Genomic DNA, 20,053 nt, shown 5'->3' on the forward strand with positions numbered 1-20,053 from the left:
CAGCAGAGTACCTTCAACGTAAATCTTTCAGAGCATGTTCCAACACAAATCTGCATAGAAATATCAGAAGTGGCCATCCTACAGTGCAGTTAGAGGGGAAAAGCCCAGAATCCAACCCATTGATCTTTTGCCAGGCCAGAGCCTCAGACTTCCAACGCCTAGTGAAGGTGATGGAGGCGAGATTGTGTTTTGTGGCAACGTCTGTTTCTTAAGAGAGAATCTTCTCAAAAACAGGGCAGATATTCAAGGAGAGAAGAAATCGAATTTGCCCTTACAAACTGAGGCATCTGATTTTTCTGAAGGCCAACCTACACTGAGGACACGGACAACGTTTGGTTCTGGTTCTTTTGTATGGATTATTTTACAGTTTTTTTGCAAATAGAAAAGTTTGATTAAAATATAAAACAAAAGTATAAATGGTTTTGTGACGGAATAAATGCACAAAATAAGGAAATTACAAGGCTTCCCAGAAATATACTGCTCGCAAAAAGTTTTTCAATACACAAACCATACATGTTTGCAAAGTTAAGGTAAAATATAGGGCTACAAAAGAGCCTAAATTAATCGCTGTGCCGGAGTCAAAAGAGATATCTCTTTTTTGGGAGCTGAAAAGAGATGTCTCTCTGGAATAAGTCAAACTTCCCATCTCTACTAATTATTCCTTTACCTTGATATGAGTGAATATGACTCAGACGTTAACTGATACACATTTCATCCCCTGAAAGTCATTGACCCAACAACACGGTCGACCTATTCCCTAAAACTATCCTTTTTTCTTATTATATTTCACAACGATGTTCAAAGCTGAAATGATTATTTAGTAGATTAGATATTAAAGCTGGTAAGCATTTTTGATTTTACACTAAGAAACATCAAAAGCAGATATTTGTTAATGTAAACATTTGTTAAAGATGATTCTGATAAAACTAACTTGTGGTCTTTTTCTAAACAAGGCACATCCTCAATGGAGAAAAAACAAAATCTGTGGTCCTTCCCAAAGAGGGGAAAAAAAACAACTTTTCAATATATTGGAATTGTTGATCAGGAAAACACACAGTGTAACAAAATTTGCAATGAAATAGTGTCCTGATGCAGTAAAAGATCTCGCCTATAACCGACTATCAGGAGGGCATATCAACACAGATACAATCTACACTCCCGACTTTAAATTTAAATTTCATACACCGTGCAGTTGGATATCTGCACTATTATGCAGCGAGCAATAAAGTGTGTGACTGCTGGGTGGGTTTGACACGGATCAAGGATAAGGCTGCGCAACAAAGACAAAAAGACAGTTATATAATTGAGAATCCTTAATTTTACCCATTAACACAAACATTTCCTCAAAGTGAAGTAAAGGGTGAAATTGGACCGAGCCAGTGCTGGGAAACGTGACGTTATCAAGAGTGACGACTGTTTTTTTTTTTTTTTTTTTTTTTTGGGACAATGGATCACAAAATAATGATCATTTTCGTCTTTCCTGCTATGTGCACCCTCTTTATCTCTCCTTTCACCCCGTCTTCCCCCTTGACCACCATTCCTCCAGTCACACTCCATCCTTCCTATGGCTTCTCTCCTCCCCGCCCAGCGTCTCAGTTCATCTCTTGATCATTGTTTCCTCTGCCACTGACTGTTCCAGGAGCTGATGCTGAGATGCTGACTGAGACCTCCAGTTGCTCATTAGTGATGAAACTAGTGACCCTGTTGGAGGGAATAAAGAGAATGAAAAATGATGTGGGCGGGACAGACAAAGGGTAGCATAGCGGTGACACACTGAGGTAATGACACTGATTTGACCAGAAATTGATGGTTCCTTTGTGGGCCCTGCAATTTTTCATTTGTCCCCTTTTTTTTTTTTTTTTTTTTTAAATGTTACTCTGTGCTGCGGCTGTCTAAGTGGAATTTTATGAAGAAAGCAGCGCAACGAGAACATTTTGGAAAGCATCTCATGCCTCCAATCACCCTTTTACATGAAGGTCCACCGATTGATTCCACCTTAAATCCTCATCTCAAAAAAGTCAGTTAAACCCCTTTAGTTCATTGGCTGCAAGAATAATCTGACATACACAAAATAAGATGAAGAAAAAAGAATGGTGTAGCTTGTGGTTAATTTGTGAATAAATATTTTAAATATTAGATATTGCCTTTTACTCGAAGGACCAGGTAACAAATGTCCCACTAGTGTATTCTGGGCTGACAATGGAAAGCAGTAGCTCTTTGGCGAAGCTCAACCCCAATGAAAAAGCATTTTTAAAACATTTAACTCTGACAATCTCTCAGTTGTCACCCAGAATCTTGTGAACGCTGGTGAAATTCGAGCCCAGGTGTCAGTGAAAAGCAGGGGAACAATGCTGGTGTCCAAACACTGAAGACTTACAAGCTTGAGATTGATTTCTGGGAGATTTAAAATGCTCACATAGATTTAACTGTAATATGTTTCTAAACGGGGTGGCACGGAGGTGCAGTAGTTAGCACTTTCTGTGTGGAATTCGCATGTTCGCCCCGTGACTGTGCGTTTCCTCCAAGTTCTGTGGTTTCCTCCCACAGTCCCAAAACATGCAGCAGGCTTATTGGAAAAATTGGGAGAACTGCCCAGATGTGTAACTGAGAGAGTGAATAATTGTCTGTCTGTACATGTGGCCCTGCGATTGAGCGCCGACCAGCTCAGGGTGTACGAAGCATCTCGTCCGATGACGGCAGGGAGACGCTCCAGCATCCCCTGTGACTCTGGATAGGATAAACAATGATTGGATGGATCGATGTTTCTAAATGCAGTAGTATCCATGCATGGATAATATATTAGCATGTCACATTTACTCACGAAAAAGGAGCAGTATAATTGTATCTAAGAACGAGTCTCTGGGTATTTCTGTGTCAAACAAACAATGTGCAGACAGGGAATCGACTCCAACATGATGTGATTTGACAAGGAAAGACATCTTAATTACGGAAAATATATACATTTTTAGGTTTGACATTGACTTTAAAACTTGAAACTTTGCAGAAGCCGATAATTCTGTTCTCCCTTCCAACTGTATTCCTCTTGCATTATTTATTGGCCTACTACAACCTGAATCACTTTTTAAGTATCAGTATGAGCCAACCAGCCAAGTGTAAAATTCCCTTAATCAAGAGCGGATAATGTGGTGTCGCTGCTTTGACATTCACAGAGAAATGCAGGAATGGCAAAGATGAATTTGACTAAAAATGTATATTCAAATACATTGCATATACAATATGTATTTACAAATGGGACTCTCATAAAGAATAAACTCTCGGCCAGCAAAGAGAGGAGATGTGGGGCTTTCGAGGAAAATGATGGAGCTGAAAGTGGCTTACCCCGAACAATACAGCACTGAAAATCACTTTGTTATTTAGCTCAATTTGAAGCCATGCCTGAAACTTCTTAAAATGATTTTAGTCTACATATTTGCAATGCATCACAGATTTATTTATTTTTTTTCCAGTAATGGAAGTTAATCTCAACTTCAAAAGGAAATACCTTTGAAGCACAAATGGTTGCCATTTGCAGATGTGTACTCTATAAAATTATTGATAATGCATGCATGAAGGGAGCAGTTTTCTGAAATCTGTAGATTGCGAGTCCACATGAATGGCGATTAAAATAAAGACAAAAATAAAAGTTGTTTTTTTTGTAAGCCTAGCTACTGGTATGGTGTCTGAGTTCCTCTTCCATAATGCACAAACCTTTTTAATGTCAACGTATGTTTGCGAGCGTCACACTGAAACAAACACGGGTTGAATGACAGCTATTACAAACAGTAAATGGATGGTAGATGGACTATTTTCCTCTCCGGGATTCAAAGCCCTTGACACCTCACTCCCTCACCCATACACATACACACTTTTGTGATTTGGTTGAATATGGGGTGCCGAACAGCTCATCAGGAGCTATTCGGGGGTTCACAGTGTTTCTCAGATAGACTTCGTGACCAATCTCTTTACGAGCGTCAGGATTGAAATAGCAAATCGCCCGATTACTGGACAGCCACTCTATTCGCCGAGCAATGAAGCGAGGCTAAACCAGGAACAAATGTCCAAAACAGTGATTTATGTTCAAAATAGAGTTTGCTGATGGGGATACAGTGCACATATTTTAACCTCACCATGTCAGGCTTTGGACATATTGCATCAACATTGGATGCAACGGTGACTTAACAATTTGACAGACTATCCAATAACAGGTATAAAAACTATATGTCAATGCAAAAAACACACCAGAATATTACTTTTACATTATTCTTGGCATTAATTAAATTGTTAAGCTTTCACTACTCCAGCCGACGCTGTCCTTAAACTTGAGCATGACTTTGAAAATAAGTCATCAATGTCATAACCAAAATTAAAACTAAATATCAATGTCGAAATGAAGCACCTGCTTGGGCTCATTTCATGACTAAATTGAATACTGTCAGAGCTACTCATTATTTGCTATTACTTCTTACACTTAATTAATTGCCTCAGCTCATTTTGCAAGGTAAAGACACAAACTTGTCAGTTTTCTAAATTGAAAGGTTCATTGCATCATCTTCAATTTCAATCCGGTCAACTGACTTTCCTCCACTTTAAATTCTATTTTGTCTTGTCTTGTCACACATACACTTTATGGGAAAGGTATGGTGAAGAAACTGTCTTGATATATAAAGATACATTAAGGAATTATTCTGTGTTATGTACATGTATTTTGCAGATTTTAACATGTTTTAACATGTTACAAACAAGCTTGTACTGTAGGACCATAATTTGCAGTTGAAAATGGGAATAGGCTACAGGACATTAGAAAAAATATATTCAATAACCATATCTTTCATAACTTGGAGTATATTTATAGTATTGTAAGTCGTCTGGTCATTTTCACAGCTTCCTCTGCTCATGGTGGTAAAAATGAGAAAGGACTTAATGGCCTGTTAAAGAATTAGCTATCCGTGTTTGAAGTTCTACATATATATTATATATATATGTGGAGTTTCATTGTGAACTTGTATCTTTCAAACTTGTTCTGATCCTCCTTTTGTCTCATTATGGACTCCGGGCTGTTGCTCTTTCCTCTCCATTGCATTTAGCACCTATAGTTGTTTATTTTATGTCTGAATGACTGTTTACTCTCTACTGCTTGTTTTCCCTCCACAATCTAATACATTGCTTTATCCTCCCTAATGTTTCCAGTCTGCATCTTGTTTGTGTCTGCATTCCTCGCCGTCTTTCACATCCCCTCATATTCCGCGTCTCCCTCACCGAGTTTGTTTTTTTCCATTTTTTTGTTCGGATCCTGTTGTTTCCCTTCGTGCTGTGAAAATGACAAACTGTCAGCGGCACTGGGGGGTCGGTGGTTGGGGGGGGCGGATAATTCTGGACTCAGCTGGATCTCTGCGAGACTCATTGTGAGCAGCTTACACAAACTTTCTGGATCTCTTCTGTCTCAGTGTCTTTTGAGGGCTTGATTCCAGTCCAGGTTTAGAACGAAGCTGAATGAATTAAACATCTACGGCCGTCAGGGGCGACAAAATGTTTCGTTGCCATGTTTTAATCTCCCACAAGATTCCCACAGCCATTCTGTACTAAGTCATGGGCTTGGGCATCGCTACCAGCCCAACCACCAGATTTTCCTGAAATTCAGTGCCAAATTATAGTTTCATTAATCGTTGGTCTTATTTCCATAATGAGTGCCATTAGACGTGCCAGTTAAAGGAATTGCTTCTCTGCAAAGTTTCTGCAAAGTAATTCATATCAGGGGATATTCTACACTACGAAACTCATTGAAAATCACTTAGATACCAAATTCACGCTCGCATCCTTCGGCACCATCATGCAGGAAGAAGTCCGGTGCACCATGTCTTTGTCAAGCTGAACATACTATAATATGAATTAATGTGTGGCTGTTTGATAAATGATGTATTTAACTTGCTGGAGAGCAAATGAGATTAGATTAGATTCAAACCGGGTCATAAATTAGAAAAAGAATATATTCTTAGCGGAAGTGGGACCACTTCCCTTTTTCTGACCTTGAACAAGTGTTTAAGCTGACTCCTCTTAAAAATCCAGAAACCAAACAAAGACAAAGGACAATCTTTTTTACCTTCACCTTGAAGGTCAGTATGCCCAGACATGGTAGAAAGCAAGAACTTTCTAGAGGAGGGGTTTTTGATACTAAGAGGCGGGAGAAGTTTTATTGAAAATATGAATCCGAGGTATTTTCCAATATTTACTGCTATTATGCACTTAGATTCATAAAACTGAAAGAATGAATCCCTTTTAGAGGTTTGGAAATTAACCTTCACGGCCAGTAATGGCCTGTTTTTATGACATTCATAACACGTTGGCCTGAAGCTGAATCAAATGACTCAAATCAGAGGGCTTTTCAAAGGAACTGTCAACATTAGATTGAAAGAGGTGTCACGGCAAATAAAACAAAGCCATCACTAAAATACACAAAAAAATTCAACATAAAAATTAAAGTATTAGGACAGAGATCAAATACTTGGAGTTACCAGATCAACATGAAGCTTGGCAACGGCAGAAGGAATGGGGCAGAGAAGACAACTAGTGTAGATGATCAAAGAATTCCTCCTCAGTAGGGAAAAATAAAATCCCGTCACGACACAGAGCAAAGAAAAGACTATCTGCAGAAGACGGGCCCATCTTTGTTAAAGTCTGTGATCGAAACATGCCTCCTGAAGGTTTTGGGCTTATAACAAAAGTACAAACCTGAGATAAGGCTCAGGAAAAGGAGCGGAAGATTGTATTTTCCAGAAAAGCATGTAAAAGCCTTGAGGTATGCAATGGGTGCGTTAGGAAAGATGAAACGAAGATTCTGTGTTTACAGAGAATGAAGAAAAAATGCCATGAATGTCGTGAAGAGTTTGCGGAGTTTGTCATTTAACACAAAACACATTTATCAAAGTAGATTGAAAATGTTTTGGTTGATATTCAATGTAAAAATGTTACATGTCACTTTGTTCGTCTGAGAGAAATATGTCCACAAGAACTCGCGTGCTGGGGGAATAGGAAGTGTGTCCAGTCAGACGTAGACGATACGGTCGAATATTATGCATTTAAAGAGCGACTGTAAAAGGAGCGAAGCAAGCTCCTGTAAAAGGAGGAGCACGCCGGCTGAATTCAGAGGATTGCCAGGTAAAATTGTAGGTTCAGAGCTGGAGGGGGAGATAATATTTCAGACTTATGAATAGCAAATGAAAAACGTGGAAAAAAAAAACTGTTCCTTTTTTTTTTTTAATTTGTCTTTTTATTTCATTCATTCGTATTCTATACTGCTTATCTAGCACTCAGTGTCACGGAAGGGATGGGGGTTCTGCAGCCTTTTGGGCAAGAGGCAGGGTTCACCGCGGTCTCGTCACCAGTCAATCACCCTTTAACACACACATCTGCAGATGAAAACAACCATTCACCCTTATTTTTCAATGTCGAGGCTCCTCTTTTTATTAGAAGAGTGTGGAAAATACTACGCATGAGGTTATGGACCTCAGACTGGAAAAGAACACATAAAATCACATATGCTAAGTATCTATGCAAATATCGAAAGTTCTGAAATCTATCTAATTTAAGAAGTTTTAACTGCGTTGCAGATTCCAACACCGAGTGACGCACGTTTGTCTCGAGCAGAGCGATTGAGCGAGCGAGAGAGTTCGCTTGGAATGAGTATGAATTGTGAGTCATTTTTATGCAAGGAGTTATTTTTGCTTCAGTGGTGACATAACACGCAGTCTTGCAGATATTTCTGTTACAAACACTGGCAGGTCAATCACATTGAATCTTCATTAAGGCGGTTGGAATCTTCAGTTGAGCCCTTCCAGATTTAATTTTTATCGTAACAGATGGCACCGGGATTTTAGTCCAGAGGAAAGTTCGACTTCATGACTCAATCTGACAAAAAGAAATCACCTTTCCTCCAAACTAAATATTCTGATTTTTGTTCTACTACAAAGAACGATGGGGAAAATGGTGTCGAATTTTCTTTGAACTCGAGCTACAAATGTTGTTCTTTTAAGATTTAGAAGTTGCTCACTTCTACCTGTCAGTTCACAAATGAGGCAGAGTCTTCCAACTGTCCAGTCTTTAAGTTTAAGAGCTTGACTCATAAGAAACTGTCCATTAGTTTGCTGGCATCGACAGCTTTCGTGTCAGCGGTGTTTCGAACCGCTTCCTCTCCCCCGGTCATGCCTGTCAGACTGAATGAGCTTTATTTAAAAGTCAGTTGCAGGCAGACCACTCAGAGGAGGGCTACTGGGCTGGCTGGGTGCTTTGTCAAAGATCAGTGAGGATAAACTGGTGCATTAGATTACTGCATTACAGGTCACACACACACAAAAACAATAACACATGCAAATCCATCCAGGCCATATTTAGAGTATAGCTCTTTTACATACCATAAAGATACAAGTGCGACATAAATTTACAACGACTGTCGGTTCTGATGCTTCTTTCTTTCTTTCTTTCTTTCTTACACAGCTAAACAGATCAGCCCGGTGTGTTTATGTGTGTGAGTGTGTGTTCCATAACACCTGCTCATTCATGTTAGCCTGGGGCTTGTATCGGTACTCTGGGGCCGTTGGAAATATAACTGCAACACATGCACAGTGTCACAAACACACATGGGGATGCTCAGTGATGTCCCACCCCTGACTGTGTGCCAGGAAGACTCATTTATGTGCTCGTCACAGAGTCCCCGACCAGCGTCTGCATGCACTCACACATGCGCGCACACATTCTTTCAAATCAGCTGCAGCTTAAGTGTTTGCGTTACAATCATGCAGCTGATGAAACAAAGGAAGGACAGCACTTAAGAAAAAGTTAGGAACGTTAGGTGGAAGAGGTCGGAGTCTTACCGTGAGCATCCCGGTAGTAGGCGTGTGTGACACTACGGAAACGTTCCTGGCCAGCGGTGTCCCAAATCTAAACAAAAACAACAGAAAAACTTTTAATTCCAAGCCATATAATCAGAAATTTAAAATTTTTCAGCATATAAATTCCCCGGTACCTGCTGCATTTTGCAGCTCTCGGCTACTCTTAATGAGCATCGAAGAAAAACGGAATACTTTAAGCAAGAATATACATGGGTATCTTTGTCAAATATTTTGTTTTTTGATCTTTGCAGTGCACAGACAGCATTAAAATATGAGACATATTTAATTGGGTCTATTTACTACAATTATTTTATTTCATTTCTATATATTTTGAACCATATCAGTCTTACATTATCACATACTGCATGTTTTTAGCATACTATAATAATTAATACTTATTCAAAGACGAAAAGGGGATCATTCAAATGAGAATTTAATATAATTTTACAAGCATACAAATCAAAAGGAATAGCCTCACTTCACAGTTAATAAAGTACATGTAATCAAATGTAGTCCAATATAAGGCCCATGCTGGGGATACTCTAAATGTTAACAGCACCAAGAACAGTAAGGACATAACAGGTAAATGCTAAATTCAACGACTGATCACTATCAGCCTCGAGTTCACCAATCTGAATTGTAAATGGGAGTATAATTTGGGAAATTCTATCGAAATATTTTTACAGTACAACTGATTTTTTCTTCAAAGCACACCTTTTATCCTTCCACATCAAAGCATACACAAGCCGCTTAACTTAAAGTTCAGTGAGATCTGTCGAGGAGTTTTAGTATCAATGCAACCTGGGTTTGGTTCTTTTATTTAATAGGTGCACGTCAAATTTGACTTAAATATGATTTACTGACTCTCTGTTTCCACTTGACCTGGTACATGTACCCCTTTCAGTTTGAACTGTGCTGTAAGGAGTCTTTTATTTAATTTTTCCCACTTTATTAATCTACATTCCTCATCTCGAGCCGATCTCCCATATTAAAAAAAAAAAATGAACGTAGCTTTAATTCAGACAGGCTTTGATTAGCTGTGATTTGATGATAAGAGTCAGCTCCCATCAGCCGACAACACGGTTGCCTCCTCCTACAGATTGAACCCGCTCAACCGATTCCCTCCTTACACTATAATGACAATGTAAACGTTCGAAGCGTCTCATTCCAAATGCTTTATTCTACTTGCACGCCTTGCTTACTCTACAAACCAGCGCATAAACTCCTACACACAGTGGCGGACTTAATCACTGTCACCTCTTCTGTCACTAATGGATGCACTGCGTTGCTCAGCGCCTTTTTTTTCCTACTGCAATGCAAGTAGATGGGAGACATGAAAAAAAGTTCATTCGCAGGTTAGAGATATAAAACCAAAGTAAAATACTGCAAATGTTTTTGCCTTCTTTGTTATTATTATTGAGGTTGTTGATACATTTTCACCTTCAGGTCCCTGACTGGATTCAGGTCATGAGGCTGATTAATGTGCTTCCCAGCTCACCCGTAAAAAGAGCCATGTGGGAGATTAATGTGATCATTCACTCCCACATACCACGGAGTCAAATATCCACCATTTTTATTGACACATAATTTTTATTGTCACATAATCTTAAAAGGTGAAACGGCAATACTGGAGGCGGCCGGTCCAGTGTCACGGTGTGAGGACGACATCCTCACAGTCTACAAGGACAAGACAAAGGAGAGGATAGTGGAGGAGGCTGATGAGGTTTGGCGTGTGGCCTAAGATCCTCAGCAACTTCTACAGCTGCATTATTGAGAGCATCTTAACCAGCTGCATCACTATGTGGTACGGCGGCACCGCCTGCAGCGAGCGGTAAAGACTGCAGAGAAGATCAGCAGAACCTGACTGCCTTCTCTGGAGAGCATCTACCACCACAGAGTCCATAGGAGAGCTGCCTCCATCGCCAAGGACCACGCCCGCCCCCAAGACGGACCGTTTACAGTCCTACCCTCTGGCCGGAGGTACAAGAGTGTGATATGTAGAACGACACGACTGAAGAAGTCGTTCAACCCAAATGCCATCAGATCCTGAACAACTGACTGGAGTCCATCACTGTTCTACCTTAACTGCCTATTTAAAGTATATGCATAAAACCCACACCTGCACTTTGTGAGTTGCACACTCAAAGCTGCACTCAACTTAAGCTTGGACACCTACTCTTTGTGCATGTTTACATTTCCCCGCACTGTTTTTACTTCCCTGCACTATTACATCAGTATTTTTATTATTATTATTTATTTATTATACTTATCTGGACGCACCATGGACGGCAAAGTAAGGATGTCATTCCACAGAAAAGCATGTTACCAGACTGTAAAATCGAAAATGAACACTTTGAATCATTGAGGTTTATTCTGGTATAGGACTTCTGACAGGCTGACGGGTTTGTGAACACGGATTCGTTGACTGTTAAAGCATTTGCATCGTAGTCGAGGTGGAAGAGCCATCAGTCTGTGTCAGATGAAGCCCTCGATGCACTCTCCCTCATAACTTCAGCTTTGATAACACGGTAAAAAGTCGCCTATTCCCTAACTCGTCTTCAGCCAATCACAAAAGCGGGCTAATTACTGATAAAGATTTACTGTGGCTTCATTAAGTTATGGCTTCATTTCTATTTCAGAAGGTAATGAAGATGTATAGAAGCAATTCACGGTCTTGTTAACCATCGACCCAATTTGTCGAAAAACAAACAAAAAAAAATCTTCTTACCTGAAGTTTGACTTTCACAGCATCAATATTCATAACTTTATTCTGAAAGACAAAGAAAGAAATATATACATGTTAAAATAATTGCAAATCCACATGTGCGGAAAAGACGAGAGGTAAATCCACATGACTAAAGAGAGCGCAATAACCTATTTTGAATATTACAGAAGCATCAACTAAAAATGTGCTCATTGGCAAAAAAAAATGTCTAAAATTAAACACGATGTAAAATAAGTCCAAAGAGATGTAAAAAAAAATGCAGATTTATGGACTATCTGTGACCATCGTTGGTGCAATGAGGTGTTTGGCTCACGGTTATTGCTGGGTTGCCAGCACACCGTCATGTTAAAGTGTGTGTGTGTGAAATATATGCAGGACACAAGTAAGCAAACACACACACACCCACACACACTGCTTTACTGTTATCACTGCAAACAATCAGTAAACTGACATGTTTATTCCAAGGGATCTCTTTGAAAGGTGTCCTGTGTGGTTTTCTTCGATTTTAAAACCAAAACAAATCACAGTTGACTAATATTCCTACATGCCCTGTCATAAAAGACGCCAAACATCATAGATAAGGCCTCGGTCACGACCCAGGGCTGGAGTGCTTATAAATCTATTTAATGTGCTCACGTAGAAATTGGCAAATGCACCGAGGTACAGTAGATGCTTTTCAAATGATGAAAGTTCAAAACATGTAATCTGTTTTCTCAGTTTCCAGTTGCGGGGTGTAATCGATCGAAGACCCCTGGGAGTTAGCTGGCTGCATAAGTAGGACTCAAATTGTTGTCTTGGATTTTTTTTTTCCTCCGCCAACAAAAAAAACAATTGTTTCTCCAATGAATAATTTCAACAGCAGGTCTTTGCTCTGTTGCTATCTGAACAGACGCCATGATATTTATGCTATTACTTCTATGGATAACGATGGATTAAAAAAATGCAAAAGACCTGCAGGTAGACCAACTCTAGGAATGTAGTTTCAAACGGGCATTCTTAGAATTCCGTACTGCAAGGGACGAGCTGTAGGTGAAGGGTTATGTCATTTCATGCTCATTTTCCATTAGAAATGTCATGTAAAAGGTTCAAGGCTGCAGTGAGGCCTTGATAGAACAGGCACATCGGCTGCAGTCCAGTGGTTCAAGTTTTGGTTCATGATGTTTCTGTCAGTGAAAAAGAAGGGCTGACATCCATAAAGAGAAAAAGGGGAACTGGTAGACAGTTGATGGACACCTGGCTCAATCTACAGAGAAAATAATGAAAAAAGTGGTCCAAACATAAATACTTGATAGATGCTTTTGACTTTCTTTTCTTTGTGAAGTTTGTGAAGGCGGTCCGACTAGCTGCACTCTGGGGGTGGCAATATCAGATCTGTCATCGCTTTCCCAGAGGGAAATAACTATTCAACAATATTAATTACTATGTCTTTATAACTATCAAATGGAGTGCCAAGTGAAATTGTAAGAATAGGAGTAATCTCAGATTGAGATTTGAGAAAAGGTTAAGTTGTAAATAATGGCGTGATAGAATCCATCTCTTTCAAATGATTGGACATTGGGAACGCTTGTCTGTCACATGACATTCTGTCACAAATTCACTTCCTAGTAAATATGTGTTTCCATCCTGAAAAGGGATCCTTATTGATCGGTGGTGTTTCTGTGGCGACAGAAGAAGAGGCCAACGTGAAATAAGGAGAAAGGGGTTTTGGTCATCTGTCTATTTTCTGTGTGAGTGACCCTCCTGTAAAGACTTGAGGTGGAGCGCTGACCCTTTTCTTTCAGGGAAATTGGAAAACATTAGTATATGAACAGCGACTTTAACAGTAATAGGTAGTTCCATGCTTTGCATTCAAAACAATCACGACTGAAAAATTCAACCTGTATTTCCTAACCCTGATTGCAGCGCAGAACAATAAATGAATTTACCAGCAGCACACAGTCTCATTCTGAATGCATTTCATCCATATTGCATGGAATACGCTGAGTTATAGTTAGTTTAACTAATCATTACCCACATGGCAAATGTGGCAATTTCCAAGCTTCATTTAGCCCAGCTTACAACAGTAATTCATATTTAGGCCGTGAGTGAGTAGCTGCTCAGAAGCAGCATTAGAGGTAGGAGAAACATTTTCAGCTCCCATCTGTATGTTCATGAAGCTCTAGATTGAAACATCTGGGGATAACCAAGGTGGGATGTTAACAGACCTGACTTGCATATTCATTTTATGAGAACAGTTAATTTGAATAAGCATGAATATATTTCATATTCAGAAGTTTTTAACCGCCTTACTTCTGTCCCACCCATGTGTAACAAAAACTAACTTCAGCTAATCTGACACCTCCAAAGGCCCGTTTCTTGAAGAAGGACAACACCAGATGCCCTCTGCAACAGCTGGAGGATATAAATGGCTCACCGATTTTAAGTTGGCATTAAACTCAACTGTCATCGGTTCTTGAAACCAGTTCTCTGAACCTCTACCTGCTGAGAGACCTTTGAGCTCCACGAATGGAGGCTCGTAAAGCCCTTGTTATTTGGCTGTCCCCGAAAGAAAGGGGGTAGAGTCTTCCTGACATGAAAAAGAAAAAAATTGCATCACCCCTTGTAAATGTCGCATCACGGTCACAGTGTCAGTCAATGCAGAGCAGACCGATGAACAAGAACTATGGGGGGTGGGGTCCTTCTGGATAAAGAAAAAAAAAAAAACATGCCAGATTAATTTCATGGTAAATATAAAAGACAATACGCATCACTATAATCCGACTTCAATGAAAAGCTAAAATCTCTATGAAAGAAATGTATGCAATGACAAAAGGACAGACACAATGAAAAAAAAAAAAATCTGAAAAAAGTTCTTTGAAAATATAGTATCCACATTCTCTGGATTCTCTTTTTCTCTCTCTTTTCTTTAAAATTTTCTTTTTTTCTTACTTTTGATGTTCACATGTTCCCAAGTGCCCCTCGGGGAGAAATAAAGTTTTTTTTCTGATTCTGATCCATCCATTGTGTACCGCTATCCTTCTCAGGGGAATCTATCCCATCTGCCATGGAGCGCGAGGCGGGTTACATCCTGGACTGGTTGCGCAGGGCCACATAAACAGATGTACAACAATTCACTCTCTCATTTGCACATCTGGGGAATTTTTCCAATTAACCTACTGCAAGTTTTTGGACTGTGGGAGGAAATCGGAAAACCTGGATGAAACCCACTAAGACACTGGAAGAACATGTAAACTATATATGTGCATTCTTATATTGTAATTTACACTTTATATTCTGGTCTCAGGGTTCACACTCCTACTTCACGGCAAGAAGTTCCTATATTTAAATGGCATGGCTTGTTATGTTATCCAACTGCAGAGTGTGATCTCCCATTTTGATCTACTGGTAACCGGTCCAGGGTGAATCCCACCTCTTGTCGAGCATCAGCTGGAATAATCTCGTTAGAATGTTTTATTTTGTCTTTATTTAATGTTTTTGCTCTGCAACAGAAACAATGCAGTTTTAACATTGTAGGAATAATAGCGTTCGTTTTCTTAGATTTCACTATCTCCAAACACGGCAGCATATGCCACTTATCAATATGCATCGAGGGAGTGACACCTTGCCTCTGTAAGAGAAAGTGCCATCATTATTAGGTGAAATGATGCATCATCTTATGAGCCTAAAGAAATATAGCCTTCTACCAGCTCAGCCGCCTGTGGCCTTTTTACTGTGTTGTCGACTTTTGGTTTTGGAAGCCAAAAGCCTAAATGTGCCAAAATAACGACATGGGATGGGATTTTTTGAACTCCAGCCAGTAACTCTCATCTATTAGGGGCTCATTCTAAATTGAACATTTTCCATATTTTTTTGGTGACTCATTAAGAAAACTAAACATGTCAGTAATGAATGAAAGAGGATGCGTAGATAGAAGGGTTGACTTTTCCACGTCTATTCATTCTAAAACAGCTCTTTCTTCACTTCTACTATTTTCAGCAGGCAAGAGAAAAATGTTTGGAGACTTTTGCACCAATAAGCAGCGCTGTTGTGTTCCGCTCTTATCCGAAATCCATTGTTGAAGGGAGAATCATGCAAGTTTGTTTAAAGGGCAAATCATTGCAGAGGCAGATTTGTCTTGATTGGGATTCACACTCAGGTAAAGACGTGAGTGAGCCGGGTGGTTAAATATAAGTTGATATCAGTCCGCATTAGAATTCAGCTTTTATAATCAAATGGAGCTCCAACTGATTAGCTGATATGATAATCTAAAGCAGCAAAAGGTAAATTGAAAATATTTTTTCTTTTTTACACTGGTTCTAATCACAGGGTCTGCACATATGGTGGAAAAAAACATTTATAACAATCTGTGACCTTCCAACTTCCGTTTATGGAAAGACTGTGGGATCCTTTCACCCTTTTATTTAGCCGTATTAAATAATTTTAGAAAATCTAAGCATCCCCCGGGCACAGCAGGCCATTATTTAAGGATTATATCTTGTCTTGTTAACTACATAAATTATCAAGGCAGACATCTGTGTTTCAGGGTGACCTAGAAGGACAAGCTCAATGTGAACCGAACACCTGCGGACATTCAGGCACTCCATCCAACACGTGCACCAACAAGTTTCTCAGTTAAAAAAAGGACAAAACTTCTCAGCACAATGCTAATTTTGCCCTACTTTAAGTCTGAGGTGTATAGCGGGATAATCTGCTGCTATTTGTGCTAATATTCCAGTAGCGTCTCGAGCTGTGGCCCTTTTGAGATCTGTTTATAGAGAAATCGAATCATTTTTTCACTGACCTTTGGCGAGGAGAGATTGCATCGCCTCGACTCACAAACACACAGACACACACACACACACACACATACGCGCAATGAGAGGAAAAAAAATACGATACTAATGACCTCGTGAGTAACTTCTCTTTCGCTTTTCTGATCTCACCTGTAATTTGACCATGTCCTTTTTAAACCTACTTACAGAATCCACACTTATAAATAACAGATTTTAGGACTACGCTGATTATCGAACATGCCTTTATGGGAATGTGTACCACAAGATGTAAAGTATATTCCGTGACTAACTCATTGACAAACATGACATCATAATATATTATTAATGTAACTTGTGATGAAATATGCTTTTCAGTGTATTGTTCTTTGAATAATAATATCAAATGGTGACTTTACTATGAAATTTCAGAGAATGACAGTTAAGAATGGTGACAATATACTAAATTCGGGGTAGCAGTGTTCACCTACTGTTGTTGAATGAACCAACATACAGAGACACGACAGGTGGTGGTCAAGAAAACCTTAGACTGACAAGAAATGGCATATTACCATTACATTGATTATAGAATTATATTAATAACATTTATATTCACATCAGTTCTATCTATAGCCAGTCCTGTGCATTAAACTCATTGTTTGGATTGACACAGACCCAACATGAAGCTTGTTGCTGAAGCCTGGAAGAAGAGGATGGGATTTTAAAAACAAGTTGGTTAAAATTAGTCCTAGTCTTAAGAAAAAACAATGGTCTGTGTGACAACTCTGAATGCGGCTGCTATTTTTACTTGGTGGGATCACAGCAGCACAAGCTACAAAAGAGGAGGAGAAGAAATATGTACAGAAGACCTTCAGACCAGCGGAGACATAATTAAAGGTATGCAAGAATTTTCGCAAAGCTCATAAAGTTGTTCTGGAAGAATCACCCACACACAGTTCCTATGATAAGGTGGATTCTTATCCAATTAGAGGTGTCTTTCAATGACTAACAGCACCAGGCTTTTTGTTTAGTCTCATTCAAATGTGCCTCCCACTGCGGCGCCATCGTGGAACTGCAATGCAGGAACAAGGACTGAGAGCAGAGTCCGGCTCTTGCTTGTACCACAGCCTTCCAATCATTGGCAACTCTGTTGATCAAAGAACTTTAAACAAATAACCAGAATTGGAAATAGATAAATAAAAGCAATATGTGCACACCTTGTCTCACACCGCTTAAATATGTCACTTGAGCAGTGTTGGATGAACTCTGCAGAGCCTTTATTTTGTTAGAGGTACTTATACTGCATTGTGTAAAAACAAGAAAAAATAATTTTACAGGCATACTTATGTATTTAAGTATTAAAAGTTTTAAAAATAAAAACATTAAAAATTAAAAACAGTGATTAAACAACAATGCCTCCCTATATTTTGCTAAATCACTTTGTGTCACACTGCTCTAGATATTAAAAAATAAAGTTGTTACAAGTATTTTTTTATTACCATTATGGCTTGTTTGTAGACCCACTGGGCTGTGAGAAACCCGCCTCACAAAAGAAGTCAATCTTTCATGAGCTCAGAAACACAATCTGTTTTTTTTTTTTTTCAGTTTTGGTAGCACACTCCGTTCCCCCAAAAAAAAAAAAAAAAAAAAAAAAAGGTTGTTTATGATCTGGGGAGGGGATAGTAGGTTTATTGTGTTTATGACTATGCATCTAAATGTAACTAAATGTTATACTGAAACTGAATATTGAGTGGTTGAAAATATCTACCAGTGCTATTTCAGTTCATACAACAGTCAAAACGTATGTTTTAAAACTGTACTCGCGGCATCAACCCACGCGCGGGACACCTTCCAACCCGCAGTTCTCTTTTTCTAACCTGCACTCTCACATCGGCAGTGCACCGCATGGCTACGCTTGTAATAGTTTTCCCATAACCAGAGGCTCGGCTGGACCCCTCATCTCTTATTGTTTCACCTCCTAAGACTGGCCTCCTTTTCATTGTCCAGTGCAACTTCACTGCCTTGCTCTCTATCTTTGTTTTGATCTTATAATCGCAAAACCAGAACTGGCCTAACAACCCGAGAGATGAAAACGTGACCAGTGGAGAAAAGAGGTTTCTGAGGGTGCAAGAAACTTAAAAGTGGTTTAAGAGGTGCAAACATCAGAGCACCGGCGCTTGTCTCTTCCAGAAAAAGAGAAAATCGTTACTTTCACGCGTCTTCTCTTTTTCCCCACTTGACAAAAGTAGACAGCCATTCGTTTCACCAGGAAACTATCTAAGGGACGTTTCTGGAAGAACATTAGGCAACAAGAAAGCAAGCAAATACATAAAAAAATAAAAGGGGGTGACTAAATTAATAAATCACAAAAAGTATGTTGATTGTCAGTGACAAACCCAGCAGCTAGAAGTCAAAACAGGTGGTCCGAGCAAGGAGTCGGTGAATACTGTACTACATGCCATATCTTTAGGTTACACTTAATGTGTACCATACACTGTATATGTGTATTATACTTAGTGTGTGCCATACACTGTATATGTGTATTATACTTAATGTGTGGCACACACTGTATACAGGACTGTCTCAGAAAATTAGAATATTGTGATAAAGTTCTATATCTTCTGTAATGCAATTAAAAAAACAAAATTTACTTTTTCATGATATTCTAATATTTTGAGATAGGATTTTTGAGTTTTCTTCAGGGCTTACATCTTATCAGCAATATTAAAATAATAAAAGGCTTGCAATATTTCAGTTGATTTGTAATGAATCCAGAATGTATGACATTTTTGTTTTTGTAATTGCATTATAGAAGATAAAGAACTTTATCACAATATTCTAATTTTCTGTGACTGTCCTGAATCTGTATTATACTTAATGTGTGTCATACACTGTACATAGCCAATAGGTGATTCAACACAATTTGGCTGACTTCAAATACAGCTTTGGAAAAAAATATATCTATTTTTTTTTTTTACAATCATTTCATATAAATATGTAAGGAATGAGGACAAAAACCAAACATTGCAGTCAGTGCATTGTTAACATGTGCTAGGTTATGAACTTTTGTAACATTTGAGGGGGGAAAACACCTGAGGCTCAGGGCATAACCTTCACACACCACAGCAACAATTGTTTTGTTTTTTCTCATATCTTTGTTGTTGCTTTACTCTTAAATGATTCACCAAAACACCTTTTATAACACTTCTTGAATTGTGTTTTCTTTCCAGTTTTTTTCCCTGAACCTGCAATATGCAAAGCAGGGTTTGCTCTAGCAGCTTTGGCTGCCCGCGTGTTCACGTTACAGATAAATTTCCAGAGTGATAGAGCGCTATTTATAGCAAATCAAGCAAAGCCACTGTTTCACTTGAGAGCATGCTGTTGCTTGCTTGATGGCAAGGATATAAATGTGAACCTGATAATTCACCCAAGGTTAAGGTTACATTCAGTACATGCATGCAAACATGCATGCACACACACACGCGCACACACATGCAATAAAAAGAAGAATCCGATATTTATGCTGTTGTTCCTCAATATAATCCTGCTTGTAAACACAAGTAAAAGCACATTTTTTTAACTCACTTCTAAAAGGGCATTGATTGTTTGGCCAAAATACATAACCCATTTTAGTTGGCAACAAATGACAGGAGGGACATAATGTTAGTGTTGCTGTCCACCAAATAACACACACACTT

At 39.0% G+C, this 20,053-nt stretch overlaps 1 protein-coding gene across 1 annotated transcript in view; it reads right to left on the bottom strand.

Annotated features, from left to right (window-relative positions):
• The window catches only part of rab26 (RAB26, member RAS oncogene family), an 86,409-nt gene that overhangs the window by 40,483 nt on the left and 25,873 nt on the right, over positions 1-20,053 (bottom strand). The window contains exons 3-4 of the mRNA XM_086140759.1: positions 11,611-11,652; positions 8,865-8,931 (exon numbers count right to left, since the gene is read on the bottom strand). Coding sequence (XP_085996885.1) covers positions 8,865-8,931; positions 11,611-11,652 — 109 coding nt within the window. The remainder of the gene's footprint in view (positions 1-8,864; positions 8,932-11,610; positions 11,653-20,053) is intronic.

This window comes from Fistularia commersonii, chromosome 33 (genome assembly GCF_037954325.1).
Source record: "Fistularia commersonii isolate RoL2024-O1a breed Wild chromosome 33, RoL_Fcom_v1.0, whole genome shotgun sequence".
NCBI classification, from domain to species: domain Eukaryota; kingdom Metazoa; phylum Chordata; class Actinopteri; order Syngnathiformes; family Fistulariidae; genus Fistularia; species Fistularia commersonii.